Source organism: Monodelphis domestica, chromosome 2 (assembly GCF_027887165.1).
Source record: "Monodelphis domestica isolate mMonDom1 chromosome 2, mMonDom1.pri, whole genome shotgun sequence".
Taxonomy (NCBI): Eukaryota; Metazoa; Chordata; class Mammalia; order Didelphimorphia; family Didelphidae; genus Monodelphis; species Monodelphis domestica.
This window is the reverse complement of record NC_077228.1, coordinates 499,724,799-499,743,174: the sequence shown is the minus strand read 5'-3', so window position 1 is coordinate 499,743,174 and position 18,376 is coordinate 499,724,799. Positions and strand designations below refer to the sequence as shown.

Here is an 18,376-nt window from a genome sequence, read left to right as displayed (position 1 = left end):
TCCATTCTGGGTATCCAGCTGTTGTGCTCTCTCTTCTGTCCTGTGAATCTTAAAACTGCTCAAACTCTCCCTTAAAACATTTGGTTAAGGCTATTCCCATTTAAACAATGAAGGTACTTGATCAGGAATGTATTGGGAACTTTAAAATTACTCCACCCATACTGAGGCATACTTTAGGGGAAGATAAAGTTGTAAAACTCCTTACTGAACAATGAAAAAGTACTTAACCCATACTTATAGTGAGGCAAAAGCCCTTAATCTAGGTCTATTTTTAGATCTAATACAAAAGGGTGCTAAGTACCTATGAAGGTCAAATTAATCACTACAGGGTCAGGCAACTTGCAAGGGACAACCTTAGCAAAGAGTGTGAAATACTCAGAAGTTTTAGTCTACCCAGAGAAGGTGATAACAAGATGTGAATTAAGAAGGTGATAAGATGTGAATTAAGAATGGTCAGTTCTTTGGAAAATGGCTACTGTGATTGGTAGATGTGAAAATTTAGGGGAGAAAATTCTCTTTAAAAGGTCAGAGGCCTCTGGACTTAGTTCAGCTTAGGAAGCTGAATTGGAGGGCTCGGTGGCTGAACTTAGTTGAGCTGAGGAGCTGAACTGGAGGGTCTCTCTGAACACTAGAGTTTTGCTTGGAAGGATCTTGTGGTGAGTGATTAAAGACTGACTTAGTTTTCTCTCTTAAGGAGAAAGATCTAGGCCCTATTTCCTCTTACTCTCTCTCTCCCTTTCCTTAATTCCTTAATTTGTATTAATTAAAATCTCCATAAAAACCCAGCTAACTTGGGTATTTCATATTTAGGAATTTTTCCCATGGCGACCACTTTATTTTTAATATAAAATCAAGACACTAAAAATTTATCTTTGTAGTTTTGACAATTCAAAGTCTTAAACCCATGTTTTCGCGGTCACAGTTTATGGCAACCACTCTTTTGTCTGTAACAGTCCCACACTGCCTTCTTCAGCTGATCAGAAGGGCAGTGAAGGAGCCAGAACCGTCATAGGAATGACCGTATCACATCAGATTTAGTGGAAATGTTTGACAAGATGACTTGGGGTGTTGTATACAATCCTCGAGTCCTCCTGAGGTCAGAGAAATGAGGGCCTGACTATAGGGAGGTCAAGTCCTCTGGCATAACTGTGCCCTGTGGCATCATCTTGGTTCAGGGAGGTACTAGAGGAAACAGGGTCTGTAGCTGGGAATCACCTGGGCCACTGCTCTCCAGGCCTTGCTCCCCACTACAGAAACAGGAGCTTGTAAACACATCTAGGAATAAAGACCTTTAAGGATACTTTTCTTTACTGATAGGTTAGAGTTATAGCTCATTATTTTAATTTATTAATTTTATTAAAACCCTTACCTTCTGTCTTGGAATCAATACTGTATGTTGGTTCCAAGGCAGAAGAGTGGTAAGGGCTAGGCAATGGGGGTTAAGTGACTTGCCCAGGGTCACACAGCTGGGAAGTGTCTGAGGCTAGATTTGAATTGAACCTAGGACCTCCCGTCTGTAGGCCTGACTCAATCCACTGGGCTACCCAGCTGCCCCCGAGTCCATTATTTTTAGAGGAATATAAATCCACAATGGAGAAATAACTTAAAGTTGGAAGGTAATAAGCTAGGTTAGTTCACATGCCCTTTGTGGCACAGAGGGTAAGATTCTGTTCAGTTCACCTAACATTTGTTAAACCTCGTCTGTATTCAGAGCAATGTTAGTGTAAATAAAAGTGAATTGAGAACTGGCTTTAGAGGTCAAGAATTTCTGGATTTCCAGGCTACCTTTGGCGTACATTAGCTGTATGTCCAAGGAAAATTCTCTTAGCCTCTCACGGCTTCAGGCATTTCTTTCTCAGTGTAAATTAAGGAGGAGAGAAGGGGCAGTAAAGCAGCACAATGGATAGAGTACCAGGCCTGGAAATGGTAGGTCCTGGATTCAAATATGGCTTTGGACACTTCCTAACTGTGTAACCCTGAGCAAGCCACTTAACTCCCATTGCCCAGCCCTTGCTGCTGTTCTGGCTTAGAATTGACACTAAAACAGCAAGTGAAGGTTTAAAAAACTTAAAAGGTAGTTGCTGGTCTAGATTGGTGTAGGAAATTTCCACACTAAGAATTATTATCTACATCAATGCAGTCATTGGTCTGGATTGAAAAAAAATATATGATCAGGACCCTGTGCCTTGTTTTAATTTCATTACAGTTGGCATAATCATTTTTCCTATGAATAATTGTTTTCACAAGATGGCCAGTGTTGTATAGAATTTCACTAGGACATTATAATTTTCCTTCTGGCTGTTGTTTTTCCAATATTTTCCCCATCCCATTAAAGTATTTGTACCTGGATCTCTTGCAAATAAGAATCTCTTAATAGGACTGAATCTTTTGAGATAAACATTATTGCCAGGGCTCCTGGATTTTCTCATAACCTTTTTGGAATTGTTTTTGTTAATAAACCAGTGCCCTGTGCTTTTTTCCTCTCAAGAGACTTACCTTTGGTGGCCTTTTTTTCATTCCCTTTCTCTTAATAACTCTGAAAAGTTGACTTCTTGAGTGTTGCCATTTCTGTTACCAAGACACACTTAAATCCCCTGGTTCTGTCTGGTGTTGCTAATGTTAGGGCCCCTGTTACCTTCTGTAATTCCTTTGGTTAGCTTTTCCACTTGTTTGAGTTACTAGGTACCATTTTATGCCAAAGGAACTTTTTTTCTCTTAGTATTTGTTTCCTTTAGCCACTGTAGTGAGGAGCAGAGTGAGTTCTGTGTACCTCTTTCCCTAAGATGATTCTTGAGGTATGTGGAGATTTAGTGGTGTTTCAGGAGTCATTTTTGGTCGGGGAGGTAACAAAGAATGAAATACTCATTTAGTGTATATGGTTAACTTTCTTCATTAATCTTCCTCCCCTGCCCCATGGAGAGATTTCCTAATGCTTAGGGGCTAGTCCCTTAAAATTGGACTTATGCAATAGCCTAATAGGCTTATTATCTCACTTGTTTTTCCTTTGCAATTCAATGACTAATTTCTGTTGTTGTTTTTTGAAGATTAGTGTAGAGTATGAATAAATACCCAGAAGAAATACATTCTTTTTTTTTTTAACCCTTAGAAGTAACACTAACTATCAGTTCTAAGGCAGAAGAGCAGTGAGGGTTAGGCAAATGGGGTTAAATGACTTGCCCAAGGTCACACAGCTAGGAAATGCTTGAGGGAGATTTGAACCTCAGGACCTCCAGGCTCAGCTTTCAATCCACTAAGTTACCTAGCTCACTCTCATTATGTCTTTGTTCAGCATGTTAAAATATAGGGATGAAGGAAAATCCTTCTTCGTGAATGATAGTTTTTTGTTTTATAGTTGATAACAGTAGTGTAAGATTTAATTTTGATCTTGAATTCCATTTTCCCCAATTTGGAAATATTGTACTTATTACCAAAAGGGAGAGTGTCCATTAATTTCTGAAACAACGAAACACTAAAGTCACTTGAAACATTCATTGGATGATGCCGTGACATTAGTTAGAATGACTGGCTTTTGAACTTCTTACTAGTTGTTCTAGAATGACTGGCTTTTGAGAATGACTGGCTTTTGAACTTCTTACTAGTTGTTCTGAGCATTTCTTTTTTTTCCATTTAATATTTTTTTTCTCTTAAAAAAGTTGTTGATAGCTCTTTTTTAGTAACACCATTCATTTTCCCATTTAATCAACCCAAAGAACCATGCCTTATAACAATGACTATTTTCCGCAGTTTAATTGATGACTTTTTAACAATTTTGTTGTTTGTTTTTTTGCAGTTGTGTTTATCTCTTCATAATACAATTTGGGATTTTCTTGGTGAAATTCCTGGAGTGGATTGTTATTGTCTTCTCCAGGTCATTTTTCTGATGAGGAAATGGAAACAAAGAGTGTTAAATGATTTGCCCAGGCCAGGTTTGAAGTAAGGAAAATGAGTATTCCTGATTCCAGGCCCACTATTTACTGCAATTCCCAGCAGCCCCCTTTTTTACAGAAATAATTTCCAAATCGCCTCCCCTAAAGCCCATCAAGTCTCTCTTGTAGTCAGAAAAAAATGATCAAAAACAGATTCTCCAAGCATCCAGATCTGGCAGCATATACAATATGTTATAGCCTCTCCCTCCCTCAGAGGAAAGGGATGTTTCATTCTCTGCTCTTTAAAGCCAGGATTGTTTTTTGCATTTTATCTGCGTTTACCTACCTGACTTGTGAGGTCCCCCCTCCCCACCTGCCCCATTTATATCATTGTCACTGTGTGTATTCTTTACTTTTTCATATAAGTCTTCCAAGTTTCTCATTCTCCATTTCTTTTGGGAAATAATAGTCTCATGAATAATCTGCTGTTATAGGTGATAATCACTCCCCCCCCCCCCTTTTTTAAACAGATGAGGTAACTAAAGCTCACGTAATAAGTGTTTAAGCCAAGATTTGAATTCAGGTCTTCCAGACCCCAAGGCTTTCCCTTTGGAAAGCTTTTCCTCTTGCTTTTATCTTTTAAAGTAGGAAATTAATTAGGCAAATAAATCATTGCCACAGGCATTATTTATTGGTTTCTCTTGTGTAGAAATGATGATGGATAATATCCAGAAAGTATGTCTATAAGTGTTAATAAATGTTTGAAATACAGAAACTAGAGGACATATTTTCACAAAAGATTATCTGATCCTGAAGGCCATTGCTAGAAATGGTTGTGTTAAATAATGTTTTAGTTAATAGGGGAAGTCATTGTCCTGGAAAATGAGTGGTGGTTCTAGGTTATTGTGACTATAGCAATGAGAGAATGCAAGATCAGAAGTTAGTTTTCAGGGATACATTTAGCTTTAATGAAGGGGATAATATGTATAATTCACTCTGTCTAGGCTTTCTCCTATTGCCCTGTTTGAGCGAATTTTCTTTTTTCTGACTTGCCTGCCTTTTAGTTCAGTGTGGAGAAAATATGAAGGTCAGATCTGTACCTCTTTACACTCACTACATATGGAGAGTGGTTCATAAATCAGGTTTTATAGCTTAAGAGTGAATCTTGTTCTTTCTTGTAGTGCCATAATATGATTATCTCTGAAAGAATGATGTGGAGTAGAAGAATAAAATTTTCTTCTCATATAATCTCCTTGTCATTTTTGCCAGGAAATAATACCAGATGTTCTTTGAACTTTGCTTTTCCTATTTAAATTGAATTTGAACCTATTAACCATCTTCTCACACTCTGGTTTTCTTTTCATATTTGTATAGAAGTTTTGCTATTCCTGTCCCTTCCACTGAAACGAATGCAGTTTAAGAATCTTTGGGAAATTGAACAAGAAGTATTCTATTAACTGGGGCAAAAAAAGAATCTGTCTTTCCATAGTTGATTAAATATGTCCCTGTATTAGTGATGCATGTTAATGATTAGCCTGGATCACAGTCTTTAAGGCACTTAGGATAATTGAGAGAGGGAATGGACACATTTACCTCACTTTATTTTATTTTATATTTTTTAAACCCTTTCCTTCCGTCTTGGAATCAATATTGTGTATTGGTTCCAAGGCAGAAGATGGTAAGGACTAAGGCAATGGGGGTTAAGTGATTTGCCCAGGGTCACACAGCTGGGAGGTGTCTGAGGCCAGATTTGAATCAAGGACCTCCCATTTCTAGGCCTGGGCTCTCAATCCACTGAGCTACCCATCTGCCCCCTATCTCACTTTATATAAGATAGATATGTTCCTGAAGAGTTGAATTTGTAAAAAGTTGGCAAATTAAATTATTTAAATGAACCACGGAAAATTCACTGTTTAAAGGAAGGTGCCTTTTGTAGTGACAAAAAACTCCAAACAAACCCCAAACCCTATACCTTAGTATAGGTTTTCTTATATTTAGGCCTAGCCTAAATGACTGGGAGGCCCTATGTAAAATGATGCTGTTCACATGGTGAACATGTCACATAGTCACAAAGATAGAAAACATTTAGCTAAAATAATACAATCTTCCCAGTTTGGGGCCTGAAGGCAAGGGGGATTGTTTCTTTATGTCGATGGATTGGTAGATTTGTTGCAGTAATTGAAAAAGGATTTACTCATAGATTTAGAGCAGGCGGAGTCCTTGGAGGCCATTGAGTCCAACCCCTCATTTTACATGAGGAAACTGAGGTAGAGAGGGTTAATGACTTTTCTAGGGTCATACAACTAGTATGAGACAGGATTTGAACCAAAGTCACACAGCTGATGCAATGTTGAAGGTAGGATTCAAACTCCCAGATGTGAGAAACTCACATAGAAAGGAAGGCTGCTGAATTAGATGTAAGGATCTCTGATGGCAGCATATTTACTTAGAAAACCATACATCAACATTATCTGTGTTCTGTTGTATTGTCATTTATTTTGTTAACTGGTCCTCGGTGACATTTTAATGTCAGGCCCATCCTCAGGAGTGGTATGTTTGATCCCTCTGCCATGCTTTGTTTTTGTGTGTGTAGGAATTAGCAAGTAGCTCTAGATTGACTGAGATTAGAGAGGATGGGCTGGAGGGGGAGTTGGAGATAAAGGCAGTTTGGGAGGTGTTAGTGGCTTTTGAGTTTAGAGGGACATGGTTCAGTTTATCCTTGATTTGAAGGGGAGCAGAGCGACAACTTTTGGTCACTTTTTGGTCAGTTTGAGAGTCAGAAATCTCTCCTCTGGGTTCTATCTTTGCTTTATCTTTCCAGACTTTAATTTAGATACACTTTCTCCTCTTTCCTTCCTTTTTTTTAATAGGATAATAAGTGAAAACTGCCTTTTAAACAGCAGAACTTGTATTTCACTAAGTGCATTCTACACTTGGTTTAATTTCCAATTAGCCTTTGTTAATAGAGGAATTTAATTGCTCATCCTGTTTAGCATCTGGTACTTTGCTGCCCTTCCCATTGCCCTCTTGGATTTCCTAGGCCTATTGGTCTTTTCTCTCCCAGAGCCTGTTATCAGGTGCTTTCGATTTAGGGCTTAGTCTGATAGAAATAGTAAAAGACCCTAAATGTTAAAAGACCTTATCAATTTACATTTTTGCAGAGCATATGATGCTTCCATTAGTAGATTTGTCTTTGGAAGCAGATAACCCTGACTATGTCTTAATGTGATTGACGTAAAGCAAGGATTCAGTCTTTCAGTGGCAGTCTTTGGGCCTTCTAAACAGAGTTTGGTCTGACTTTTCCTTACGTGGGAAGCAAAATATATTTCTCTTGTTTAGGTAAACCATAGTGGGGAAAGGAGGGAGCTCAATTCATGGAGAGGCCTCAAAGCCTTCTTACTGCTCAGTAGTTGATAGATTTCACCTTAATCTTGCCACAAAGGTGTGACACCTACCAGTGGATTTATCATACCAACAGTCAGAAAAAGTCCTGGAATGAGTAGATCCCATTTCTAGATGCTACCATCTGACAGAAGGACAAGAGTTCTCCATTTTATTCAGTAACAAAGACTCATTGATTTCATCTTTCACTAAATGATGCTGACATTTTCACTTTGCCATCTTTGGATCACCAGATGGCAGCGATAGCATTTTATTTGTGGGATCATTGTTCTGTCTTTAGGAATGGATAGACTGTGTATAATAACTAGAATTTTGTAAATGCAAAAAGGAATTCAAATTACATATCTTCTATGTAAATTATGAAACTCAAGTGCTCTCAAATTTCCTAGTTAATGTTGTTATTAATGCTTATAATTTAAGCATTTTGTTTTTCTTTAATTAGATTAATCTGTCAAAGCTTACTGGTTAGTGACATTAGCAGAGAATCTACTCGATAGTCCATTTAATATACATAAAGGAATTTAAAGAAGTGACTTCTAACAATATAAGACATTCAACTTTTCAAATTCTCATGAAGTACACCTACGGTTGCAAGGCACCAACAGGCAATGAGATCTGACTGACTCTGTGCTCATGGAGCTTAACTTTAATGGAGGAAAAAGATGTATAAATAATTGATAAAAGAAACAGCTTGGTGGTACAATGTAGAGAACATTGGGCCTGGAGTTAGGAAGACCTTAGATTAAATTCTTCCTCATGAACTTCCTGGCTGTGTGACCCTGAGCAAGCCACTTAACTCGATTTGCCTCAGTTTCTTCATCTACAAAATGGAAAGCATGTAAAATGATTGGCTAATTTTATGAGAGACTGTGATAAGTGTAAGAGAGGTCAAAATATCTGACAGGGTTTTTAGAGGGAAGAATCATTTCGGCTTTGGGGTTAGGGGTGTGGAAGAGGAGGAGGAGGCAGCATCTGAGTTAGATCTCAAAGCAAAGGTGAGAGAGAGAGGTGGAAAGTAGAGTGAGAAATAGGTGTGGAGCCTGCTGCTTTTGGTTTTGAAGGTCAAGAAGGGATATTATAGGAAAAATGAATAGAGTTTAAAAGGACTTGATGGAAGGACTCTATCAGTTCTTTGGCAGTGAATAATGGGCAGAGTTCCTATCTTTGAATTTCACTATTTTATCCACATATGTAATGTTATCTTTCTGATTGTATGAAAGAGAATTTTTATTAGCAACCTTGAATTCCCTTAACAGTGTTATTCTAGTAAACTGTGCTGGGCTTTAGGTTATTTTAATATTAGATTGCCTGGCTGTAAGGAACCTTTTTATTTTCTCGAAAGATAGTTGTATTCACTGTTCCTGCAGACTGTACATAATAGCAATGATTTATCATGACTTGGATGTAATTTGCCTACTGTTTCTTCCCGCTTAGGTGGAGTTATGAATTAGGGTCTGCACAGGGATTTAAAAGCTTGGTAAACAGTGCATGAGGGGCAACTGGGTGGTTCAGTGGATGGAGAGCTAGGCTTGGAGACAGGTCCTGGGTTCAAATATAGCCTTCTAGTTGGCCCTGGTCAAATCACTTAACCCCACTTGCCTAGCTGTTACCACTCTTCTGCCTTGGAAGTGATACTTAGAATTGATTTTAATACTGAAGGTAAAGGTTTAAAAAAAAAAACAGAAACCAAGTATGTGAGCTATATTCCCCTTAATGGCCTAGGGCTCACTTTTGTCTTCTTTTTTCCTAGGTGGTTGCTAATGCTGTGGCAGCCTTGTCAGAAATCAGTGAGTCTCACCCAAACAGCAACCTGCTTGATCTAAACCCTCAGAACATTAATAAGCTGTTAACAGCCCTGAATGAGTGCACTGAATGGGGCCAGATCTTCATCCTGGACTGCCTGTCCAATTACAACCCAAAGGATGATCGAGAGGCTCAGAGGTGAGTCTGTTAACCCTGATCATGGTGCAGAGAATATTTCTTTCCTTTCAATACATGACTGATGAGTTTGTCTCTATGTCTCTTTGTACAAGTAAGATCTTGTTACTCTGAGGATGGCATGGCAGTACAATTTAATGGTGATTCAGTTGTTCTGGTGGCTCCTGGGAAGACAACTCTTGTTCCCAGAAATTTTATATCTGGATTTAGGGAAGTTTAGATCTTGTAGGAGATAATTATTAAAGTATGTAGACAAAAGAGCTCTCTAGAGGCTTAGGCTGGTTACAACAGCCTAGTTTTCCTCTACTCTTAAGTTCCTAGGCTTATAGATTGTAGATTTGGAGGGGAGTTCAGGGGGCATCTAGTTTAACCACCTCGGAACCAACAAGCAATTGTCAGAGATGGGATCAAACTCTGGAACTCAGACTCCAGATGTGGAGAGCCATCCCCCCCCCGCTGTCTGACAGAGTCACAGTCTGGGAACATGGAGACTGCAAAGCAGCCCCCCAAAAGATAAGGCACCCACTGAACCCTCCTCTGTGTGACTTTTCTCTAATGGAATTGTTATGATTATTGTTCTCTCTCCAATATAGGAGAAATAATATGAGAGCAAATACTTATAGGGTTAACACACATATACCCTACCTTAATCCCCCCATATTATTACCCTAAAAGATTACATTCACAGAATTAAAAACTAAAGATCATTACCCATTACCCCCTTCCTTTCCCTCTCCACAGTGTTACATTCACTCCCATTACAAGAACATCAATCACCTTCAAACCCAGGTCTACAGGATACACTCCACTGAATCTGTTTGTGGACAGAAACCAGGCAACATTGCCAGGTGCTTTAAAATAACACAAGAAAAATAGAACTTGTAAATTGAAGAAAACCAAAATCTAGTTTGTGTAAATTGAAGAAAATCGAAATGTAGTTTGTCAGTAAATTACCCTCCAACCCTGTACCTAGCTATGAAATGTTTTGTTACCCATCTCCTAAGTAATTGTGATTGATTGTGAAAGCTGACCAAAAGTAACAATGATTCTCCTAACTGGTCATCCCTTAGGTCAAGAGGAACTAACCTCCAAATCACCCTATCCATGTCATTTAACTCTATCTCTGTTGTAGAAACAATGTTTCATTGACTATCTCCTTAGACTTCACTTCTATTGTTAGGTTCTGTGTAAACGTGTGTAGAAAATTGATTGTGTGCCAGAAAAGTATGTACTCACTGAACCTATAATAAACAAATCTCGTGCCATGGCAGAACACTGGGTGATGTCTAAACATGAATTGAACATCCAGTGTCTCTCATCATTTATCCAACTGAATCGTCACACTTTGAAAGATCCTCCCCTCTGAGAGACCACTGATTGACTCGGCTCTCAAAGTCCAGAGGCCCCATTTGCTTCTAATTACCACCACCATCGTCTCCTCCTCTTCCTTTTTTCATTTCTGAATTTGACTTTTGGCAGATCAAAACTTCAGATGCTTTTTTTTTTTTTAAACCCTTATCTTCCGTCTTAGAGTCAATACTGTGTATTGGTTCCAAGGCAGAAGAGTGATAAGGACTAGGCAATGGGGGTCAAGTGACTTGCCCAGGGTCACACAGCTGGGAAGTGTCTGAGGCTAGATTTGAATTGAACCTAGGACCTCCTGTCTCTAGGTCTGGCTCTCAATCCACTGGGCTACCCAGCTGCCCCCCAGATGCTTCTTGATAGCATGAAAGCCTGCTTTCAGTACATCTTATCTTCTAGGTTAAGTCCATGGTAGGCCTTTAATCAGTACTTACAGAATCCAGAAATCTGTGTCCTAGACAAGTGTCTACATCTAAGGCTCTGAATGAGCAGGAAATGGGGTGGTTTACCATTAGCCACAGATGTCTACGGGGATGAGTTTGACTTTTCAATATTTTGTTATGAGGTGACCATGAATTAGGACTAGTGTTTCCTGCTAAACCAGCTTTCCAGGCTACTTGGTGTATGTAGACCTTCTTGACTCTCAGAGCATTTAATTTCTCTTTGCAGTGTGTGTAAACCTAATAATGCAATCTGGGACAACTTGTAGAACTCACTCAGTTTGTTTTCTCAAGTGCCTTCTGTGCCTTGGGTGCTTGTACCAGGCAAAGATTTTCTCAATAGTTCAAAGAAGGCTGCATTTAATTAGAGCCATCACCCACTGCAGAAACTGACTGAGTCCCCAGCTCACACAGTATCAGTGTGCTCACTTGCTGGATTATTGTTCCCTAGACTAGATTTTTGGGGAAGCCCAACTGTTTAACCAGGCCCTGCTGGCTCTTTAGTTTTACATTTGAAATTGCATGTGACTCCTCCTGGAAAAAAATGCAGTTCTAATTTCCAATGCCCTGGTGACTTCTCAGGTCTCATCATATCACTCCTTTGTCTTGTGCACTGAGCTGCAGCTGATGAGAGCCCTTCAAGAAGTCATGCTACTTTTTGTAGAACATTCAGCTGGGAGGCATTCTATACTTCTTTGGAATTATCTAAGGGAATTGGAAAGAGAGGAGAGAGGGAGAAGACAGGACAGAGGAGAGAAATGTGTTGATGGTTTTCTCCTCTAAAAGATCCTCAATTCCCCAGTTCTTTAGGAGTTTTCCCCCAGTACCAGAGAGGTTAACTCAACTTTTTTCTGGTCCCAGGATGACACCTTTATTCAGAGGTTGGTTTTTTTTTCTTCAGATCCTAGAAACAGATCCTAGACTTCCCTATTTGCCTATGAGTTTGACTTCCCCTATGCCAAGGAGGGGTGCTCAGGGAGGGGTAATATCTTTGGTATGGAGGGCTTGTCGTGCCCTTCTAGGGCAGCTCTCCAGTCACTGACCCTCACCTGACACCCAGCTCTCACTTATGGCTCCTAGTAGCTGTTAGCATGCGGCAGCGGCCATACCCCGGGCAATGGCTTCGACAGGCCGGCTAAACCTTGTGAGGGTAGCCATCGGGTCGACGTTGACCCCTGGTGAACTAGGGCTTTGCTCACCCTGTTTCGGTGGAACAGGCGGAAGAAACCAACAAGAAGGTTCAACGGCTGAGATGGCGATGCAGCAAGGCACTGTGGAGTGCTTAGGGCGTGATGGAGCACAAAAGACAACACGGCCATCCAATGCAGCTGAGGAAGTCTCCAGGTGTAACGACTTTTCGTGCCATTGGACCCAGGCTTCCAACGCCGAGAGAGTTGGGACTGTCTCTGTGCATCGACTTTTCCACTTAAATCTTCATGCATAGGTGTCTTTGTGCACAAAAACGCACAAAGACAATCGTCATCCTCAGTTCGAGAGACAACCAACATGCCAAGGAGAAGTGGGTCTTGAGCAAGCAGGGCCTTTCTCTAATATGGGTAGGCAAAAAAACCTAGGAAGTGTGCAAGGTACATTGTGTGAGCTTCTAGCTTGATTGGGTTGGTTTCCTTTTGTTTCAAGTGTTACTCCCTGGGAGTTGCCTCAGTTAACCTTCTCGAACCCTGCTATGTCTGTAGCTTTCTGAGAATGAGGCTTTTGCCCTAGGTGACCCTGGTCTCACCTAAGCATGAAGCTTTCATTCCTTTGATTCTCTAATTCCTGATACCTGGGTCGTGGGACCTTGACTCATGGAAAAGGGTTAAGGAAGAAAAATGAAAGGGGAAGACATAACGTTGCTTTTTTTTTGCTCTCAGTATTTGTGAGCGGGTGACTCCCAGGCTCTCACATGCCAACTCAGCGGTGGTCCTATCAGCTGTGAAAGTCCTGATGAAATTCTTGGAGCTCCTGCCCAAGGACTCAGACTACTACAACATGCTGCTCCGGAAGCTGGCTCCCCCTCTTGTAACTCTACTCTCCGGGGAGCCTGAGGTGCAGTACGTCGCCCTGCGGAACATCAATCTCATTGTTCAGAAAAGGTGGGTGGCTTTTTCTAGAGCAGGTTCCTTTGCCATCTTTACTTAGTTCCTGTGTTCCAGTGTTGTCCTGTATTCTCTTAAATCTATGTATGTAGTAGATCTAAGACAGTTGGTTTGGGAATATTCCTTATATGTGAAGAGATCATATATACTGTTTCTGCTGTGAAGCATTGCCTCTTGGGAAATGGACCTGTTTTAGCTTTTTGGCCAGAGCCTGCTCACTTACCGTGGGCTGTGCTACAGTCTGGTTGCAGAGGTTAGGGAATTGGCAGATGACTGTTGTCTGTCCAGAAGGAAGAAAATACTGGGCCACTGTACAGAGTTAGTTGGGGCACGTGGAGGAGAGCCAAATAAAGCCATCTTTGTAGGGAGAAGATATTAATTCCATAGCCACAGTTGAAAATGTCAAAAGAAAAAAAATGCCGTAGAAATCTGTTTGCTTTATCTGCTTTGCTTTTTATTTCCTAGGCCTGAAATCTTAAAGCAAGAGATCAAGGTCTTCTTTGTGAAATATAATGACCCAATCTATGTCAAACTGGAGAAGCTGGACATCATGATCCGCTTGGCATCCCAAGCCAATATTGCTCAGGTCAGACTGCTAACTATGGGGCTCACTTGTACAAACTAGGCTATCTTTCAAGGCTCAGACTCATTTTTAGAGTTGAGCTGGAGAAGAAACATGTATTAAGGAATTGATTATGGAGCGTTCTTAATGACTTATCAAATGTCTGTGATTTTTAATAGGTCCTGGCAGAACTAAAGGAATATGCTACTGAAGTAGATGTTGATTTTGTCCGTAAGGCTGTGCGAGCCATTGGCCGATGTGCCATCAAAGTTGAGGCAAGTATATGTTCTCCTCATTGTTCTGTTTGGTTCAGTGAAATGCATCTCAGAGCCAGTGTTGGGCAAGACAACCTTTCAGGTTGGCTATAAGATGTAAAGTTAGGACTTCATGGGGATAAGTGGCAGCGTTGCACGATGACCTCAGGGGACACCAGGCCATTAGATATGACGTTACTCTGAGCTGTGAGATGGAAGTATTTTACCTCATGCAATCTTTTTTATTTATATAAAGATTTTTTTTTGTGAGGGATTTTGTTAGTGTAGATTCAAGATTCATAAATTATAGGGTATTTAGGGTATCTTCACCATATTCTACTATCATCATGCTTTGTTGTTTTGGTAAAATTGTCTACATTTGTAAATTATATTTTATTAATAAGTGTGATGGTGAATGTTTGCGTTCATGGCAGTGCATTTCAGAGTCAGTGCTTCATAAGGATCCATATGTTAGTGCCTCTTGAAAACAAAATTGATCGCTCTGGAATTAATATTATCTAGGCCTAGGATTGTTAAACTATTCAAATTCTTTCTTGGTCATCTTTAAAAAGCCAGAGTTGGTTTTGGTTGGTTGCTTAGATATTTGATTTCAATTTTTAGGGAACCTGCCAGGAATGGATTTTCCAAGGAAACTAGAGGTTAGGCTTGAATATTATCTCACATTTAATTTTCTCTCAACCAAGATTGTCTAGTGAACACTTTCATGAGTATTATTCTAGCTAGTGATCAGTTGCTTAGGGGAAACACTTTTATCAGAGAAAGATCTCTGATTTCCCCATAAAACAAGAGCAGGAAAACTGTCTAGTTGTTTTTGTGGGAACTGTTGAAGCAATTGTCCCTGTTTGGAATAGAGGGCCTTATGATTGACCTTTTATGCATACAGTGTCCACAAGGCCTTCTCTCTGGCAATTTAGTGCTAGTGTGTGAGTATTGTATTGTGCTGCGTATGAGCATTGTATAGAATGGTTTATTGGTTTTGAGTTTAGAGCTTATTTGTGAGAAAAGGGTACCACATCAACCAGTAAGGTAGCTATCACTCAGGATTTACTGGATAGTAACTTTTGATGAGATGTAAATGAACTGCAAAGATGTATCCATTTTGCTTGAATTGTCTTGGGGGAAAAATCATTGTTTCTATGAGATATGTTCAAGTTGTGTGGGATAACAATTGAATCTAGCAATATGATGGGCAAATTTACCTAACCATGCATTGCATTGGCACAGTGCTGACTAACTGGAGTGACCTAATGTTTGACTAGGATGCTGGTGAAGCCACATTGATTGAAGAACTAAATCTCAACTTGAGTATTCTTTGTGGAAAAAGAAAAGAAATGGCTTCCCTAGTGAAGATTCTGACAAGTTATCAGATCCACAGGTTCCCGTTGTTATCCTGAAGACCTTCTCACTTCAGCCTCTCAGCTCAAAAGAGACAGTGGTAGATGTGAGATGCTCTTGTCTAGGTGAGGGCAGTCTCATCATCTTGCCTTGGGCTCCTGAGTTAATCTTCCTGTCCCTGCTATAGACCTAAGCCCAGCCTGAGGGTTTTCATTTCAGTTTGGTCATAGAGATGGAAGGGATCTCGGAGGTCATCAAAGCCAGCTGCCCTATGTTACAGCAAAGGAGTGAAGTTCCAGAGAAGGGAAGAAGTGACAGAGATGCCAGATGCCAGAGCTTGAACTCAACTCACCTTCTCTGACTCCAGGCATTTTTCTTTTTGTACTCACTTTAATATTCCTGGCCATCTGTGGTAGCTTCCTTCAATCACTTTGATTTTCACAACCTGTATTATGACTGCCTGTTAGTTTCAATCCCAAGGATTACTAGAATGGTTTTTATTCCTGTTTTAGTCAACAGATATATATTAAGAATCTACTTAGGTACTAGGTGCTAGAGAGATCAAAGTACACAAAGCAGTCCCTACCTGCCATGAAGTTAGATTGTGATGGGGATGACCACAAATACATATCAGACTAGAGATAGCATAAATACAGAGTGAATAAATAAATGGAGTACTCTAATCGTTAATGGCTTAATCCCCACTTTATTAATCAAAGTATGTGGTTTAGGAGTTTGTGCTTTCTGATGGTTCATAACCTGGTATTACAGTTGAGATGACACTAAAACTTTATAAGTTTCTTCCTTCAGTAATATTCTTTGGTTATCCCTTAGTCCTACCTCTACTTTGCGAATTATTCTGAGGTAAATCATGTAATTTGGGATGTTGTTTATTTCTAGGGGAAAAGAAAGTGTTTGTTGGACACCTAAGTGAAATACTGCTTTTTGATCTTGACCAAATTCTATCTTAACTTTTACTTGTATTATTGCACTGGAGATTTTCCTACCAAGTGTTGATAACATTTTATGCCTCCAAGGTAGAACATCAGGTTTCTGACCGTCAGTCTGACTTGTCATATTTTTGTTCATGTTCTCAGCAATCTGCCGAGCGCTGTGTGAGTACGTTGCTGGACCTTATCCAGACCAAAGTCAATTATGTGGTCCAGGAGGCAATTGTCGTCATCAGGGACATCTTCCGCAAATATCCCAACAAGTAAGTGAGATGAGGAGGACCAACTTAAAATCTGCAGAGGAGGAATTCTCATTCTGAACTGAATTCTCATAGGGGTTATACCTGTAAGGCATTTGTATCAGACTCTGTCACCTGGTGTTTCCTCTATTTTCTTCTTTGAAAAGTTGGCCTTATGGACACTTCCACATATATTGCTGCCTATTCAGCATAAGTATTTAAATTAAACTCTGATTTTTCTGAATTTGAAGCTGTTGTTAAAGCAAGGGATGACTGTATTGCATGTTTTCAGTTATATGGAGCTTTTGGTGAACAATTAGGAAATAGGTATTAATCATGTGTCTGACTGTCTCAGACAGGCCTCTTCCAGGGCACTGCCACATCTGCCAGCCAGAAGGCACAGAAATCCATTCCAAACTCCTTTCAAGTTTTGTTTTTACTAAGCATAAGAGTCCTACTAAGGAAGCAGTCAAGAAACTGAAAGCCTTAGTCCAAAATCAATCACTTTGTGTTTCAAAAAAATTCACTTTATTTCATAACAACACAGGTTCTGGTCAGACTTGCTGGAATACTCAGGCCCACATATTTAAGGGGCTTAAGCTGGTATGATCTCAGGAACTAGCTCAGATGCATTTTTTTAGGAGGCAACGAGCTGGTTAGTAAACCTTGTATAGATTGAGAGCAGTTTGCAGAAAGCAACCATGGGAAAATGCCTAGATTTATGTTGTCATTGTAATAGGGTCTTGACTTTTTTTTTCATTGCTGTTGATAGAGAACCTCTGATATTCTTCACTTTGGAGCAAGACTGATGTCTTTGGTAAATGGAGAGTGGGGAGCCTGGCACCTTTTTACTCCAAGATCCCCTTTTCTGGTCAGAGCTATATCCTGGCCAAAGAAAAGGTGCCTACATGACAGAAATGAATAGAGAAGGTGGACTCTGAATGCCATCCTTAGGTTATTTGTTCTTCTGTACTAGAGCTGAATTGTTATGGGGTAAGATCTGGACTTTTGAGAGGAAAGAGAAACCCTTAGGGTGAAAAGAAGCCCTGATATCTCCTCAGTTCTGGCTCCTCATCTGTCCTTAGCTGGCTTAGGACTTGGAGCTCTACAGAAACCACTGACCTCTTTGCATCAGCTAAAATAGCATCCCTAGTTCTTAATGGTGATGTGAGATGAGATGGAGAAGATGGAAGGTCTTTTTGAACTACCTAAGAAAGAAGGTCTATAGAAATAAAATGTGGCATTACCTTATGCCTTTAGGGGTTTTGGAGTTTTGCTAAAAGTATATATGTGTAGTCTAGTAAGATACTGTGGAGGACAATTTAAGAAGACATGAAAAGTGAAATCTTGTGGGTTGCATTGTTTTTCATATATGCATGATTTAGCTTTAGCATTTAATACATTTATTCTAGTTGTACCTGACTATTGTGTTATTGAGTACAAACCTTGAACTTATCTTTAGTAATCAGACTTGTTTTTGTTATTTTAGGTATGAAAGTATCATTGCTACCTTGTGTGAGAACCTTGATTCCCTAGATGAGCCGGATGCTCGAGCTGCTATGATTTGGATTGTAGGAGAATATGCTGAGAGGATTGATAATGCAGATGAACTCCTAGAGAGTTTCCTGGAGGGCTTCCATGATGAGAGTACCCAGGTAAGCTCTCTTTCCGGAATAATTTGAGTTCTCTGTATAATGGAAATCAAGGAAGATTTTTCACTGGGGTCTTCAGTATATAATATATTTGAAATGGATGTAAATTATTCCCTGAGAGGATCATTTATCTCAGAGTTCAGTATACTTTTGAGTTGTACTCATTAATTCTTAGCAAACCATAATGTTCAAAGGGATAATTAAAATTTGATTGTTGACCTTTGAACCAACTGCTATGTAAGGGAATTGCAGTTACCTA

General features: G+C 39.8%; 1 protein-coding gene across 5 annotated transcripts in view; it reads left to right on the top strand.

Moving 5' to 3' along the window:
* The window catches only part of AP2B1 (adaptor related protein complex 2 subunit beta 1), a 145,695-nt gene that overhangs the window by 35,997 nt on the left and 91,322 nt on the right, over nt 1–18,376 (top strand). For all 5 annotated transcript variants that reach the window (XM_001367661.4, XM_007485512.3, XM_016429229.2 and 2 more), the window contains exons 6-11: nt 9,019–9,209; nt 12,880–13,101; nt 13,570–13,690; nt 13,846–13,941; nt 16,374–16,489; nt 17,955–18,120. In XM_001367661.4, the coding sequence (XP_001367698.1) occupies nt 9,019–9,209; nt 12,880–13,101; nt 13,570–13,690; nt 13,846–13,941; nt 16,374–16,489; nt 17,955–18,120 (912 nt within the window). The remainder of the gene's footprint in view (nt 1–9,018; nt 9,210–12,879; nt 13,102–13,569; nt 13,691–13,845; nt 13,942–16,373; nt 16,490–17,954; nt 18,121–18,376) is intronic.